Source organism: Pituophis catenifer, unplaced genomic scaffold (assembly GCF_029215685.1).
Source record: "Pituophis catenifer annectens isolate HBS135680 unplaced genomic scaffold, rPitCat1.0.hap2 SCAF_13, whole genome shotgun sequence".
In the NCBI taxonomy this organism is placed as follows: domain Eukaryota; kingdom Metazoa; phylum Chordata; class Lepidosauria; order Squamata; family Colubridae; genus Pituophis; species Pituophis catenifer.
Genome location: NW_027256893.1, coordinates 1,677,896 through 1,694,225, shown reverse-complemented (window position 1 = coordinate 1,694,225; position 16,330 = coordinate 1,677,896). Strand labels below are relative to the sequence as shown.

Below are 16,330 nucleotides of genomic sequence, written 5' to 3'. Positions count from 1 at the left end.
CTGCTTCACTGAGACCCAGACTGCCTGTTGCTTTCTGAACGCTAGGAGTGAAAATACAGCTTCCTCCCCCAAATGGAATGCTCTTGCCAGAAAGGAGGATTCCATCTGCTGGGACCAAACTAACCCTCCAGCCTGCAGGGCTCACAAGCTGACGGCCATTTCCCTTGAAAGATCAGCCCTGCTTTATATCAGACATGAGCCTCTCCGGTCCAGGGGGCAAAGGCAGCAAAGAACGAGGGGCCAGGAACTGTCCTTGGCCAAATCAGCCTGGATGACCTGGGCCTGACTCTCACACGGGGATCCAGGTGTCCCCAAGAAGATTCAAAATTGAGCTCAAGAAAAAGCTCAAGCAAGAAGAGAGGTGCAGCAGACAAAATGGGCTTCAGCAGGAGAGGTGGAAAATAGGCAGAAGAGGAAGAGTTTGGGGGAGGAGGGACAGAAACAATGGAGCCTGCAGAAAGGAAACCTACGAAGAAGACGGAAAGAAAAGCCGCCCAAGGGAAGGTCTTCTTGGCTCTCTGGAAAGGGAGGGGCCTGCTTCCATCTCACAATATCCTGCCTAGCGGGCTCTGGGCAAAGCCTTTCAAATGAGGCTGGAGCCTTCCCCCCAACTCCCCCGCCCCCCCCCACAAAGAAAGACCCACCTTTCCAAGACTGATGAATTCAAATTATTGGAGACTCCACTGTGAGCACTTTTGGAAGACTGTAAAACTGACATCCAGCTGAGCTACATGGTAGTTAATCACGACTTTTAAAAAAAGCACTTCCCAAAAGGAAAATTCCCTAAAAGCTACCTCTGCGCTGCTGGGTTGCCATGAAAAGGTCCAGGATCCACAAGGAGAAGTCAGCAGCTCAGTTCCCCCACCCCAAACGGGTTATATTCTGCTCCTCCTTCAAATATGATCCACCCAAAGGGATCTGGGATAGAGAGCCCCCTCTTCTCCCCCACCGCCAAAAAAAGATAGCATCACTTGCTTTTTTTATACTGACCCCACGGCCGGTTTGCAGCGATCTTCTAATTTAATGCAGTAAGTGGTTCTACATGCCTTGTACACATGTATATGCGCACACACACACACACACCTGCTCCACGCACACCGGTGCGTGGCATGTGCAGAAGCTCAACTATCTCAAATCTGGTTTATCTGACTAGCAAGTGCACCCTTTTTGCCCTTGGGTTTTTGGGTTCCAAAAGATACAATTCCAGGACAGATCAGTGCAGTTTTAATGTTTTCTGTCCAAGGTCTTCAGTTGCATGTCTTGCATGTGAACATTTCTCAGAGGTTACACAGAGAAGCCTATCTATTTATAACACAAGGAAGGGGTAGAAGGAGGCGGCGGGAGGGGGGGGGTGTCTGCTCTAGCTTTATAATACGTTTAAATAGATAAATCGAGTTTTTCTCCATGCCCTTCCTGCTGCATTTCCAATGGCTGGAGTGGAGGAAATTCAGTCCTGATGGTTGTACACTACTGAAGCCAAAACAACCACCTAAGGGCTGCCGGCTGAAGCACCTGCATGGAGAAACCATGGCAATGAGTAAGAGGAGGCATTTCAGCCTCCCGAGCCCTTCTTCTCAGCCGCTCTCAAAGTCCGGCTCCATCGTTCACAAACAGCAGAGGCTTCACTCCAGAGACAGCCCTTCGCTTCGCAAACAGTGGAATCACGGCAGGGAGAGGCCAGAGCTTGGCAGGCTTGACGACCCAGTCTTTCCAAAGCTAGACACAGCCTTGGCATGGCACGGCCCCTTCGCTCCTGTGGTTGAGTTTACTCTGTCAGGTTTGCCCATCGAAGGGCTCTCTTCTGGCAGGCAGGGACCAGCTGCAGAAGGGCCCTGGAGCTGTGCTTGGCAGAGGAGCTGCTCAGGGCAGGCAGGGAGCCACCGTGTAAGTGCCTTCTGTGGAGGTGTGCTGTGCGCTGTGCTCCTGCAGCAAGCCCAGGTCCAGGAAGCGCTCGCCACACCACATGCACTTGTAGTGCTGCTCTCGGGTGTGGACCCCGTGGTGCTTGTTCAGGTGCTCCCTCTGTTTGAAGGCCTTCTCGCAAGAGGGGCACTTGTACGGCTTTTCTCCCGTGTGGACACGCCGGTGGCGCTGCAGGTCGGAGGCATACTTGAAGCGTTTCTGGCAGTCCGGGCACTTCAGGGGCCGTTCGCGGGCAGGATCACAACGGTGCTGCACAAACTCTGAGGAGGAGAAGAAGCGCCGTTCACACAGGGTGCAGCGGAGGGGCTTCTCGGCACAGTGGGAAGCCAGCTGGTGCTTCTGCAAGGCGGAGGCACGCTTGTAGGCCTTGCTGCAGGCCGTGCATTTGAAAGGCCGCTCGGCACTCTGCACACAGCGGTGGCGCAGCAACTCAGAGGACTGGCTGAAGCCTTTCTGGCAGGCGTTGCACTTGAAGAGGTTCTCGATGCCGTGGACGTGTTGGTGGTAGAGCAGGTGGGCTGGCTGCACAAAGCCTTTCTCACACAGGGAGCACTTGAAAGGCAGCGGGGCGGCTTCCTGCTCTGAAGACGGGGCAGGGACCACAGCCTTGTGAGTGCGGCGGTGACGCATGAGCGCATACTGTTGCTTGAAGCTCATCTGGCAAAGGTCGCACTGAAAGGGACGCTCCGTGCTGTGGGTGCGCTCGTGCTGCCGGAGGTCCGAGGGCCGCCGGAAGGCCTTGTGGCAAGCCGCACAGCGGAAGGGCCGCTCACCGCTGGGCGTGCAGGGGTGCTGCAGCAGCTCTGAGGACTCTTTGAAGTGCAACTCGCAGACATTGCAGCGGAAGAGGTGGGCCTCGCCCGAGTGGGCGTACATGTGGCGCACCAAGTGGGAGCGGTGCTTAAAGGCCTTCTCACACACGGTGCATTTGTAGGGCCGTTCAGCACTGTGGGTACGCTTGTGGTGCACCAGGTGCGAGGACTGGCTGAAGCTCTTGTCGCACAGGCTGCATTTGTAGGGCTTCTCCCCAGTGTGCACCCGCTCATGTCGTGACAGCTCCGAGAGGTGCTTGAAGGGCTTCTGGCAGATGGAGCAGCTGTACGGCTTCTCCACGGGGGGCCGGTTCAGGGCCGCTGGCTGCTGAGGTGGGGCAGGTTCCTCGGGAGCTGCCACTGCCGCTGCGGCTGCCTTGTAGGTCTTTTCACAGATGGAGCACTTGACGGCCGTGTTGCCATTATGGACACTGTGGTGTTGGGCCAGCGAGGTGAGCAGGGAGAAGCCCATCTTGCAGACGCCACAGACAAAGGGCTTCTGTTCCACCTGCAGGCACTGGTGCTCCAGGAGGTCTGTGGCCTGATGAAAAATCTTCAGGCACTGAGTGCACTGGAAGGAACGATCGTGGCCACCTTGTAGGCATTGATGCTCCTGGGGGTTGGAGAGGTGAGACAGGTCGTGCCCACAAACCCCACATTTGGGAGAGGCCTCCCCACCGCCGCTGGCAGAGATGGGTGGGTGCTGCAACCCGCTGGGCTCCGGCTGCAGGAGGATACCATAGACGGCACAGCCCAAAGGGTTCTCGGTCACTGCACTGGGCGGAATGGGGTGCTCTGGAAGGGTGGCCGTGGCCCCGTGATGCGGGGGCTGCTGGGGGGGTGGCGGCTGCTGTGACCAGGTTTCTGACATGCTGGGGAGAAAAAGAGGGGGGTTCCACAATAACTGAGGCAGAGCAATCAAGGAAACCTATTCCTAGAGAACGATCACTAGAGTGGTCGTGCGAATCCTCGGAGGAGGGGCCAGCTACCTTTGAGACACATCAGACCAAAGCAGGCCAGACATCCCGGTGGTCACCTTGTGGTCCCAGCCCCTTGTCCTTCTTCCAGAAAGCCTCTGAAGGAACCTGCAAAGAAAGAGAATAGGCTAGTAAGAATCACCTGCAACTGCCTTTCCAGCAGAAGCGGATTTCAGGTTGGGATCAGGGTACAAGAGCTCCAAAACAAGGTTCCTTCACATGAAACACAGCATTGAAAACTGAGGATCAGAATCAGCAAGAGAATTTTGCTAACCAGGGCCATAGTTCAAGATCTGTCTCCCCCACCAGAGTCCCTGAATTGAAATATCTTGCTTTCTTCACCGCTATCTGGAGTTCACTCAATTCTGAAACAGAATTTCTGAATTCTGAAATCACGGTGCCTATTACTGCAGGCCTGGAAGCTCTTTATTTGAAGTTAGGAAGATCGGAAGTTAGGATCTGTGATCACCAGCCTGGAAAGAACAGTCTGCTCAGTTGCTGGTGGGCTACATTACAATCAGAAAAATACTCATTGCAAGGACCACTGATGGAAACAGAAGAAAACTCAAAGGAGCCTTAGGATCAGTCCCCTTTCTTTCAAAGGAAGGGACAGATTGCCTAAGAATGTTCCCATGGCTTTCTCAGCTTTCCACTCCACAGCTGCTCTCGGGGATCCCCCACCCGCAGTCCGCACTCGGGAACAGAAGGGCTGCCCTTCCTTGATCCTGAGGCTTCTCTCCACTCAGGCCGCCCGGCTGCAGAGTCAGAGGGTCCCCCAGGCAAGTCCTGCCGAAGATGGGCACAAACCCCCAAGTCCCCGCAAAGGCCGCCAAGCAGCAGACGTGCAGCCAGCCTAGCCTGGCGCTTGTTCCGACCGGGATGCTCTTCGGGGGCGGCACAAACCCGACCCGGATCCTCGGCCCGAAAGTGCCGCTCGTCCCCCGGCTCCGCAGAGCGGCCGCCTCTTTCCGCTCCTCCACAGGCGGGGACGGGAAGGCCTTCGGGCCGCCTTTCCTCCGCCGGCTCTGCCTTCGGGGGGGGGGGGGGCTGGAGGGGAGGCGCAGCGGCACCCTTAACCCTGCACGGAGACGGGCCCGATCGGAGGAGCCGCCCAGGGCTCGTGGCTGCCAGGCCCTCCGGCTTCCATTCCGCGCCGCGACCCGCAAGGCCGCCCTCGGGGCTCCCGGGCCGCGCTTCCTCTGCCGCCCGGCGCTCCCGGCTCCTCTGGGGAAGCCCCGCGGGCGACCGAGAGCAGCGGTGGGGCGGCGGCCGGAAGCCCCGGAGGCCGAGGGCGCCGACTGCCGGGCGGGAGAGGCCTGCGGGCTTCCCGGGCCCGGCAGACAGAGCGCGGCGCCCTCTCGCTCCGCCCCGCAGCGGCCTGGCTCGCCCGAAGCCCCCCGGCGCCGCCCTCCTGCCTACCTGGGCCCGGCGCGCCGCCACGATCCCCGGGCTCGCGTAGCGGATGGGTGGGCGAGGCCGGCCGGCTGGCTGGGCGGGCGAAGAGGCGGGGGGCACCGGCGGTCGAGGAGGCGCCCGGAGGAAGGGGCGGCGTCGGAGAAGAGCCGCGGAATCGGCGCTGCCCTCTGCCGGACCGCAGGGGCAGCCGCGTCGGACGCGAGGGGAAACTGCGGCGGGCGGGCGGGCGGGCGGGCGGAAGAGCGCCCCTGGTGGTGGGTCCGCCCGCTCTGCCTCTCCGCGGGCGCCGCTTGGCAAGGAAGGCCTCCCTGCGGCCTTGGCGGCAGCCGCGTGCGGACCCTCCCGCTGCCCTGCGGCGGGGTCCCAAGGAAAGGGGCGGAGGAGCGCTGGGCACCACAGGCGGAGCTGGCCGCCAAATGGCTTCTCTTGGAAGCCGCGGCGCTTCTGCCAGGACTAGCCAGGATTGCCTGGCTCTTTGGGTAGCGGCAGCACCCAGGCGGCCCTTGCTCCCCAAGCCCAGCCTTGGGCCTAGGCTTCTGTTGTTGTCTCGCCCAAGTGCAAATGTGCATTTTTGAACGACACCTTATTAAGTGAGAACCAATAAACATCAATACCCTTTTATAGGCCAATCTGAGGGGTTAGCAACCCCCTCCCCCCAATTTTGTGTCACCTGGGATTTTTGTCCCCTCATGTACAACCTTTATAATAAAGGTTGAAGAGCACAGTCCAGTGGGCAATCCTGACAACCACACACTCATTTATTTTCCCCAAAGTTTCTGGGAGTTTAAAGTGAACACGGGGAGATCTAGACTTCATGCATCAAACTAAGTTATAATCTGAATAATGCTCCGTTAACGGGGCTTTTACAGGGTACTAAGCCTTGAGCTCTGATTTATAAAGCCCAATGCCTGGGCTCATGAAACCTGCTAGATTAAAACTAAAGCATTATGGCCCTGCATGTTGGTTGCCTGTGGGGTCTAATGTGACTGGTGAGACCCTTGCCATAGAGGTGGTAACAACCTGTAATTTTGTCCAACCGCTTCTCCACTCCTAGAGGGTGCCATCTGGGCCCTTCAGCCAATCAGATTTGCAGAGAGGCAATCTCACCCATTGCTGAATTGATCTCATTGCTAGGAAGTATTTCCTCACCTACAACAGATACTACCTTCTTGTAATATAAGTGTTGCAATATTTTCAGGATCAGACTCAATAAATTTAGTAAGAGTTAAAGGTTTAAATATTTCTCCTTTTATTTACATTAGGTATTCTATATTCACTGAATATTCACAGATAGAAGCAAGGAAAATGGGTGCATACAGCTCCTTATATATACAATGGGTGGAGCTAGATATGGGAGTGGTGAATTATGAATACATTAAGAAGTGAAGAATAAATTAACCCCTGATACCCCGTTCATATACTATTTACACATTAGAGAATAAGGCATTTACATCTGACAAATCCCCCTCTAAATGCCGATTCGTTATGCTACACCAATTACATTCAGATTCAGGACAGTACAAAACATATAACTTAGAAGTCAAGTATTTATGCTGCTTAGAAGGTAAAGGCTTTGTCAATATGTCAGCTAATTGTTCTGAAGTTTCACAATGCACTGCTTTAATAAATCCATCCTGAGATAATTGTCTCACATGGTTAAATTTTATATCTATGTGTCTGGACCTTTGTCCAATGGCGTCAGATCTAGATATTTCAATAGCTGCTTTATTGTCTTCATGCATAACAAAAGGTAAAGCAGGTTTTTTCCAAACATCTGAAATTAAATCATTAAACCATACAAGGTTATTCGCAGCTTTAGATAAACAAACATATTCTGCTTCTGTCGTTGAAGTGGCCACTAATTCTTGTTTACCAGTGTACCAGTAAACTGGACAGTCATTTAAGAGGAATATATAACCAGATGTACTTTTTCTACATGAGGTGTCTCCAGCCCAATCCGCATCTGCGTAACATGTGAGCTTTGGTTCTCTATTATTGTTAGGTTCTAACATTAAACAAAAGTCTAATGTATTTTTCAGATATCTTAATATTCTTTTAACAGCTTCCCAGTGGTATATTGTTGGCTTGCTGACATGTCTGGATAATAAATTGAGGGGTAAAGCGATATCAGGTCTTGTCCAATTGGAGATATAAAGAAATGAACCTATGACTGATCTATAAAACGTGTAATCTTTGAATTCAGGGGATGATTCATCAGCATTTCTTAGAAAGTCAGTCTGCATAGGAGTATCACAAGGTTTGGCATCACTTAGATTGCATTTGTTTAAGAGCTCTATGATCTTATCTCTCTGAGTAAGTTTGAATCCTCTTTTAGTCTTATTAATTTGAACACCAAGATACTTATTTACTTTACCTAAAGATTTCAATGAGAAATGTTCATTTAGCTTAGTTACAAAGGTTTCTCTTCTCTCTTTATGTTTTCCTATGTATAAAATGTCATCCACATAGATCAATACAAACTCTATGTAATCATCACCCTTTTTGACAAAGAAACAGTTATCAGCGGTGGTAGCATTGAAGTCCATAGTTTTAAGTACTTTTACTAAACAATCATACCATCGTTTACCAGATTGTTTTAACCCGTATAAACTCTTGTTTAACAACCAAGTCTCATTCTTGTTTGTGTATTGACTGTGAGGTGCTCTTACATATATTTCCTTATCTAGTTTTGCGTGTAGATACGCAGTCTGTATGTCATATTGGAATACATCGAGATTGAGTGCTGATGCTACTACTAGAGCTGTTTTGACACTCTCAGTTCTTACTGTGGGTGAATATGTGTCAGTATAGTCCTCCGGATATTTCTGTGCATAACCTTGTGCAACTAGTCTAGCTTTGTATAGGGTATTGCCTCCCTCTAAGTTTTTAATTTTATATATTCACCTAGTACCAATAATTGTTTTATCTTTTGGTGCAATTGCAGGTGTAAATACATTTAATCCTTGTAAACGTTCCATCTCTTTTTTCATTGCTAATTCCCATTTTTCTTTTTCTTTACGAGGAAGTTTTAACACTTCCTCATATGTATTAGGTGTAGTTGACTCACCATCCATATGCATTATGTAATCTTTGTATTTATTTGGCATCTGATTTCTGGTGTTTCTAATTGTTTTTTCAGGTTTACTATTATTATCATGCAAATATCTTGCTTCCTTTTTTGTTAGTGTATCTGTCTTTATTTTGTGTTGGCTATTTGTCCATGTTTTGGTTTTGTTTCTATGTTTGTTGATGTTTTGCTTTTCTATAGTCCCTTTCTCTTGAGATTTTGTATCTTTGTTGTTACTTGGAAATATTTCATTAAGATGTATTTTAGACCAGTTGGCCTGCTCATGGAACACAGCTGTTCTGGAAACTATAAATTTGTTATTATTATCAATGAATCTGTACCCTTTAATGCCTGTCTCGTATCCCATAAATCTGAGTCTTCTGGACACGTTTTCTCCCTTTCTTCTTAATTGCTTAGGTATGTGTACGTCTGCAGTGACTCCAAATATGTGCATGTGTGCCAATTTTGGTTTCCTATTGTACATTACTTCGTATGGTGTCTTATTTACAATGCTGGACCAAGTTCTATTTTGTGTGTAATTGGAATAATGTAGGGCTTCTGACCAGAATTGTTTGCTTAAGCCAGCATCTTCCAATGTGCATCTAATCATGGTTTGTAATGTTGAGTTCTTCCTCTCTGCAATTCCGTTCTGAAACGCAGAAAATGGACTAGATGTGTAATGTAACATTCCTTTGTCCTTCAACCATTGGGAGAATTCTTTAGACATGAATTCACATCCCCTATCTGTCATGATTTGTTTTATTTTGATATTGTGTTGTGTTTCTATGCGTTTATAAAATTCTTTAAATTTCTGAAAGGTTTCATCTTTGTGTTTTAATGTATAAACAAATCCATAGCGACTATAATCGTCCACTATGGTCAAGAAGTAACGTTTTCTATAAGTGATTGATGGAGTTAGTGGACCAACTAAGTCCATGTGTACTAAATCAAAAATTTTGTTGGTTGACCTAGTAGATTTTCTTGGCCTGGGGCTAGTTTTTAGTTTTGTAGATTTATATACTGAGCATTCCAAATAGTTTTCACAATTTTTTATTTTAACACCTTCTGCGTGTTCAGTCATTTTTTGTACTACAGGAAAACTGGCATGTCCTAACTTCCTATGTAAGATGTGAGCACACTCATCATGAATTGGCTTGCCTATTTTTGGTTTTTTTTCATTATGTGCATCTTTGTGATCATGAGATATTTTACATTCATCATTGTCACTGTTGCTAATGTTTTCATCATCTACTTCAATACAATCTTCCATATTTGAATCAATGTTGTGTAACCATTTTTCCTTTGTTATTAGATAAGGTAGGCCTCCTTTAATCATCACAGTGCCTATGTCTATTTTATTTTTCTCCAAAGTCGCTTTTCCTTTAGAAAAAACAATGTTAATATCAGAATCCCTGCTTAGTTTTATGGCACTTAGTATGTTATGAGGTATTTCAGGTATTAGTAATACCCCCTCTATTTTTCCTAGGCCAGGTAAGGTTACATTCCCTCTACCTAATACTTGAACCTTTTCTTGGTTAGCTACCTTTATTACAAATTTATCTTCTACAAATGAAGATAATATATTTTTGTTATTAGTGGTGTGATTAGTTGCTCCAGAATCAATAAGCCAATTATTGTTCTCATTCTGCTGTATGTTAATGTTGTTTTGTTTATTTAACCCATTCAGTGAACCAGATTTTCTATCCTTTGAATTATCTCTGCCCCCTCTATTCTCTTTGTAATTTGGTGGGCTTCTATATCTATGTCTATCCATGGAAGACTGTCTATAATTGTATTTGTTTCTATATTCTGACCTATATCTTTCTTTTGAAATTTTGGGGCAATCTCTTCTATTGTGTTCCCTGGATCCGCAGTTGTGACATCTAAAAGTCTCATTATATTTTTCTTGAAAAGCTACTTTTCTATATGGTTTGTGTTCTATGTGATTGTTAGAACGATTCCTTCTTGAATTGTCTTCTGCTATTAACTTATTGGATAGACTTTCTATGGATAAGTATCCTAGATTGATTGTGTCTAAGTGTGACATATAATTATCCCATGATGGGTCAAGTGAGTTGATGATAACACTTTTCATTGTTTGGTCTGAAATCACCTCCCCCCTTAAATGCAGTTCAGCTCTTATTTTGTTTAAAGATATTAAGTGCTCACTTATGGAAACCCCTGGTTTTATCCTAGATGAAAAGAAATCTTTAGACATCCTTGTGGTAGTAGCTACACTGTCACTGTGAAACAAATTGAACATGCATTGAATAATTTCTGAAACAGTCAGATTTTGCTTAATGCTGTGATACATTGCAGGAGATACACTAGAAATTAATAAGAAAAATGCTCTATGATGTAAACAGTCTAATTTTAGAGTCCAAGGTCTTTTTGGGGGACTAGTGATAAAAAACAGTAAGTTTTCTTTCATAAAGACAACCTGGAGCTGCTGATACCATTCTTGTAAATTAATGCCATCTATCCTTAGCTTTGGGAAGTCACTGGGTAAATTTCCGACATTATTAGGTCCATTACTTACAACCTGAGGTAGTCCGTGGTCTCGTAAATGCTGAAAGTTACAAAACGGCGTGGGGATGCTCGCAACGAGCCTGCATGGTCTTCTCAGCAATTCATGTCTTCCCGGACCGTCTGCGTAGTCTTGCGCATGCGCGTTGTCCATTTCGTCCCTGGAGTCGTCGTGAGAGGTTCTCGTCGTTGCGGCTCGCTCGTTCTGCTCCTCCTCAGACGAATCGGTCTCTGGCTCGATCTTGGGAGTCCTGACGATGGTGGCTGCTCTTCCTCTTCTTTTGAGAGCGTTGGTGCTTGCTTCGGTCTGTGGCGTGGGGCGGTATTGGCAGGGCTCTCTGGGTTCGGGCGTCGGCGCTCTTGTAGTCAGGATGGGAGCGGTTAGGTCTTGAGGCACTGGCTTGCTCGCTCGCTTCTTAGTTAACTTTTTGGTAATTTTTAGTTTTGGCCCAAATGCAGCAAAAAGCGTTTTCATTGCTGATTTTATCTGATTATTTGTTGAATCACCTTCACTTTCCGATTCTGATTCTTCTGAGGTGTTTGAATCTTCTTTTTCGTTTTCGTTGTCTGATAATGTTTTTCGCGCCAGAAATTTTGAATTGAGTTTTCTGATTGGCTCTGCTTCGCTCACCCTGGAGGTCTGTTGAAACCAAGATGGCTGCCATTCAAAATTTCGCGCGGGATCACCGTTTTTCTTCTTCACAGTATTTTTTTCTGCAGTCATATCACTCACTATTTTTGGGTCTTTTGGTTTTTCATTAGTGATGTGCTTCTCTCTCGCTGCTCCGCTGTTCTTCAGCATGTCTTGGAGGTTCGCGATGAGGCTTTCATCATTCTTCTGACTCTTTAATAGTTTTAATATCTCTGACCTGAGTTCGTTGTTTTCTATTTCTATTTCCTCCCGATCATCATTTTCATCTATTATTTCTTCGTCTTCAGTGGTATATTCTTCGGATTCTCTCGAAATCGCGTTTGTGGATTCGTCGATTATTTCTTGGTCCGTTTCCATTTCTTTGCTATATGCCCTGGTGTTGGGCCTATCTCTCTTAGACATTTTTAAATTTTTATTGAGTCAATTAACCATCCTCTGCTACCAGATTGTTGCAATATTTTCAGGATCAGACTCAATAAATTTAGTAAGAGTTAAAGGTTTAAATATTTCTCCTTTTATTTACATTAGGCATTCTATATTCACTGAATATTCACAGATAGAAGCAAGGAAAATGGATGCATACAGCTCCTTATATATACAATGGGTGGAGCTAGATATGGGAGTGGTGAATTATGAATACATTAAGAAGTGAAGAATAAATTAACCCCTGATACCCCGTTCATATACTATTTACACATTAGAGAATAAGGCATTTACATCTGACAATAAGCCCACCATATTTTGTCCTGCGTTCTATGAGAACCAGCTTTTCAGATGATCCTCACTTAATGACCACAGTTGAGCCCAGAATTTCCATTGTAAGTCACTGTGGTTATTAAGAGGTTACCACATGACTTAAAGCAAATCACCAAAGTCATTAAGCAAAAGGAATGGTTCTTAAACAAATCTACTCTTCAGAATGGGCATTTCCTTTTAAAAAAAGTTTTTTTTTTAAAAAAAGAAACAGGGTAGGGTGGGGTTGAACAATTGTTAAATGATCAGTCATTAAGTGAGGACCACAGAATACAGACGAACTGTCAGGTCCCTGCCGGAACGCAGCCATTCCAAAAGAGAGGGGGGAGGCTTCTTGGGGCTGATTGCTTTCAATGTTTTGGCTTTAGCTGTAACTGCATGGGAATTAAAGAGGGGGACCGGACCTTCAGGATGGATTCCCTCTCAGCTGGTTCCAGCCTGTTACTCAAGGCTGCGATGTCCCGAGGATGACCTGTTATCACTATCCCATCTTGGAATTCTCATAACACCTTTGCGGCATCGTATTGGCTACTGGTGGACATGGGGCTCTGGGTGGGGGTTGAACAGGGGAAATTAGCTTAATGCTTTGTGTGGGAATCTTCAGACTCCACCTGACTTCTCTGCAATCACTTCTCTCAATAAAAGCTCCTTTTGAAATACCATCTGTTTCAAGAGTCATGCGTACCTGAGAAGATAACTGAGGCAGGGCCTTACATTAGGCGGAGTCTGCAAAATGGTCAACCCGGAGAGGCATCTGCCCTACTGAGGGGACCGTGCAAATGATGTCTGCTAAAGGCAGCGACCAGGAGGAAGCTGAATGCTGGGGTGAAGCCTCTGCTAAGGCTTACCCAGGAGCGAACTCTGCTCGATGAATGGGGGAAACTTTGAGCCTGGGGGACTCATCTAAGCCCAGGTGATCCATAAGCGTTGAAAAGAAGGACAACTGGGAAGGGAGGACATCCTCCCTTATCCGAGGTAGTCGCTGGCAAGGATGGAAAGAGGAGCTGGAGGTGCTGGAGGAGGAGGAAGGAGATGAGCCTGACCATGCTGACCTCCTCATGAAGCAAGCCATGCGGTATATGATGGATGCCTTCCAGAATCTTAAAAGCGCAAGAGGCTTTGGCTCAAATGTCGGAAGATGATGGCCGAAGTGGCCAATCAGAGGATGGGGATGGGAAAGCCTCATATTTGGACACCACGGTGGTAGTTGAAACACTGGCAGGGGCAGCAGCGGTGGTGAGGACACCTGAGGGGCACAGGGGAAGAGAATGTCCCGAGAGTGGGGGGTGGCACAGCTCCCAAAAGAAGCCCCCCCTTGGGGTGAAGTTTAATGGAGACCCTCAACAACTGGGATTTATCCTGGCCCACGTTCTCATCTACATTGAAGAGTATGGCAATGAAATCCCTACTAAAGGAGCCAATTCAGTGGTCAGTTGTTACTGGCTCACCCCAGTTCGGGCAAACCGGTAGCAGCGGCAGCGGAAGGCTCTGCCCACCCACCCGGACGTCATCAAATATGCTCTGCGCATGCACAGAAGCTTCTGCGCAAGCGAACCGGTAGCAAAGGTAAGTGAAACCCACCACTGAGCCAATTGTCATGCTGGCGGTAGAAGGGGCCACAGCCAGTTGGATGGTGACCCTCCACAATGCAAATGCCCAAGTTGAGAAATTTCAACTGATTTATGACAGCTCTAAGATGGCGATTCGAAGACCCCTAGCTGATTGCAAAGCCTGAGACCGCAGAAAAACTGCGGAGCACTGGCCGGTAGTAGTTTCGAGACTTAGCCTGGCCAGAAGGCATACTGGTGAGCTGGTGAGCTGTTTCAAAGATCGCTAAATGATGATCTGTACACCACTTGCGCCGCGAGAGGGGCCCCAGCTTGTCTCCATCACTGGTGCATGCGGGCTGAAGAAGTAGAGATCAACCAAAGCCCGAAAGAAATACCACGGCAGCAAAGTGTGGAAGAGGTCACCTCCAGAGAGGAAGAGAGAGAGACTGCCAAAGCCCAAGTCCAGCCAATGCACTCCACCACCTGCTTCAAATGTGGGAAATAGGGCCACCGAGCAGCAGAATGCCAAGCTAACCACCCGGCCAAGAAAGGGGACCAAACGCCAGGAGGAAAACCCATAAGACAGCAACCCTACGTGGAGATGGCACTGAAGAGCTTGAAGGTTGAGAAGTCTATCCCCTCATTTAAACGAGAGGAGGGAACGCCGACCGCACCGGAGGGTCAACTCCAATGACCCCTTGGTAAGTGGCCTGATCATGCCTGTTACCATGCCCATATAGTATATATATATATAGTGTATATATATATACACCTCCTGGGGACTGGACAGAAGGCATCCCCAAAAGCCTGTACCAGATGCTTAGTGAGCCCAGCCCCGGTAGAGAAGTTGACAATAAGCCTGTGAAAGCTAAAAGGACTAATCCCTTTTTGCCAGCTCAGTCACAGGGGACATTCCTGCCATTTTCGCCACCAAATCCCTAGGAGTCCAGATGGGGGGGGGGGCATTCAGAGGCTTTGAGCTTCATAGTAGCCCTGGGGATGGAAAAACCCTTCATACTGGGGCTGGGCTGGTTGAAAAAATGGAACCCATGTGTGGACTGGAGAAGGGGGCTATTGAAATTCCCTCCAGGGGACAAGCCCCCACATAGAGAGAGCAGTTGATCAGGCAGGCCTTATGCCAGGAAATGGGAGCAGCAATGCAAGGGAAACCCCTTCCGGTCATCCTCAGAGAATATTGAGACCTGAAGGATGTGTTTAGTGAAAAGGGGTCAGATGAGCTTCCCTCCCCCCGGACTGTGCTATTGAGATCGTTCCCAGGGCCAAGCTACCAAAACCGAAACTCTACTTGATGACCCCTAGGGAGTTAAATGAGTTACGTGCCTTCATCGACAAAAACTTAACCCAGGGCTTTATCCAGCGGTGAAATCTGGCCGCAATTGCGCGCAAAGTGCATGCGCGATGCGAACCGGTGGTAAAACAGATTAGAACCCACCACTGTCTGGCATGATCTGTTTTTGACCCATGTTGGCTTCTGATTATAACTTGGCTTGCTTCTAGTTGTTTGCAGATCTGTTGCTTGAATATCTTTTTCAGGCTCTTCCCAAATATTGATGTCAGACTGATTGGTCTGTGGTTTCTCGGATCCATTTTTTTCTTTTTTGAAGATGGGAACCACACCAGCTCTTTTCCAGCCCTCTGGTAGTTCCAGTGCTCTAGGATCTTTGAAAAATATGGTTCAGTGGTTCTGAGCTCATGTCTGCCACCTCCTTCAAAACCCTGGGATGTAATCCATCTGGTCCTAGTGATCTGAACTCGTTTAGAGTTGTTGGAAGAAAAATCAAGCCTGGTTCCAAGCTGGGAGAAAGGCACTGGAAATAAAATGGGAGGCTGATTGGAAAGGAGGACTGTTTATTGATGAGCAGAACCAACCACAGCCTGCATTTCTGGGACAGCTGACAAATTAGCTTGATGAGTGCAAGGATTTTTTATAGTTTACAGTATTTTATAATTTTGAGATTTGCTTTGTCTGTTTTTATTATTTTATTAGTGGTCTATTATGTCCTAAAGGTCATGTCCTGTCCTTAATCCCATCACCTGGAGTTGAAGATGTTTTCTTTATGAATAGATTGGCCCTGATTTCTTAATGGGCACAAAATATCCATCTCTAAAGATTTCAGGCATTTGCTGGAGGCTTGTTGGGGGGTGCTTTCTGCCTTTTCTCTATTTCCTTTGGGGGAATATAATATTCTGCCTCTTTTAATGTTCCCCCAAATATTTAATTCCTTTAGGGGGGGGCTTCTCACAGAGTGTATAGGGGTTCCCTTGCCATTTTTTTGTCTATTTTGAGTTTTATTCCTAATATCTATATTTTATAGTACTGTTTTTGTACATTGGGCTATTTTTCCCTTTTGCATGAAGACAAATGCAAAAAATGAATTAAGCAACTCTTTCTCCCTGTTGCTTGTCATCTCCTTCCCCTCTTCTATTAGTGAACCAATCATTTCCTTGACTTTATTCTTGTTTTTTACATGTTGAAAGAAACTTTTATTATGACGACTACAGAGTCATCTCCCTAGCCTTCCGTTTTTAATTCCGCCCTCTTGGGATAACTCCTTTTCCTTCAATGCCAGTCTCTAGTTCTGGGCAAATCCACGATGCCCGGAGAAGCTCGGCCAGCCTGAGCTTGCAGGAGA

At 47.5% G+C, this 16,330-nt stretch overlaps 1 protein-coding gene across 3 annotated transcripts; it reads right to left on the bottom strand.

Annotated features, from left to right (window-relative positions):
* Positions 1-1,001: 1,001 nt before the first annotated feature.
* Positions 1,002-5,268, bottom strand: ZNF319 (zinc finger protein 319). Of its 3 annotated transcripts, none has more exons than XM_070952695.1 (3): positions 5,132-5,268; positions 3,725-3,820; positions 1,002-3,607 (listed from the first exon to the last, which is right to left on the bottom strand). In XM_070952695.1, the coding sequence occupies exons 2-3, from the start codon at positions 3,757-3,759 to the stop codon at positions 1,861-1,863; spliced, it is 1,782 nt and encodes a 593-aa protein (XP_070808796.1). In that variant the 5' UTR covers positions 3,760-3,820; positions 5,132-5,268; the 3' UTR covers positions 1,002-1,860. The 3 variants fall into 3 exon arrangements, with proteins under 3 accessions (XP_070808796.1, XP_070808798.1, XP_070808797.1); XM_070952697.1 differs by lacking the exon at positions 5,132-5,268 and adding an exon at positions 4,790-4,932; XM_070952696.1 differs by lacking the exon at positions 5,132-5,268 and adding an exon at positions 3,987-4,619.
* Positions 5,269-16,330: the final 11,062 nt, after the last annotated feature.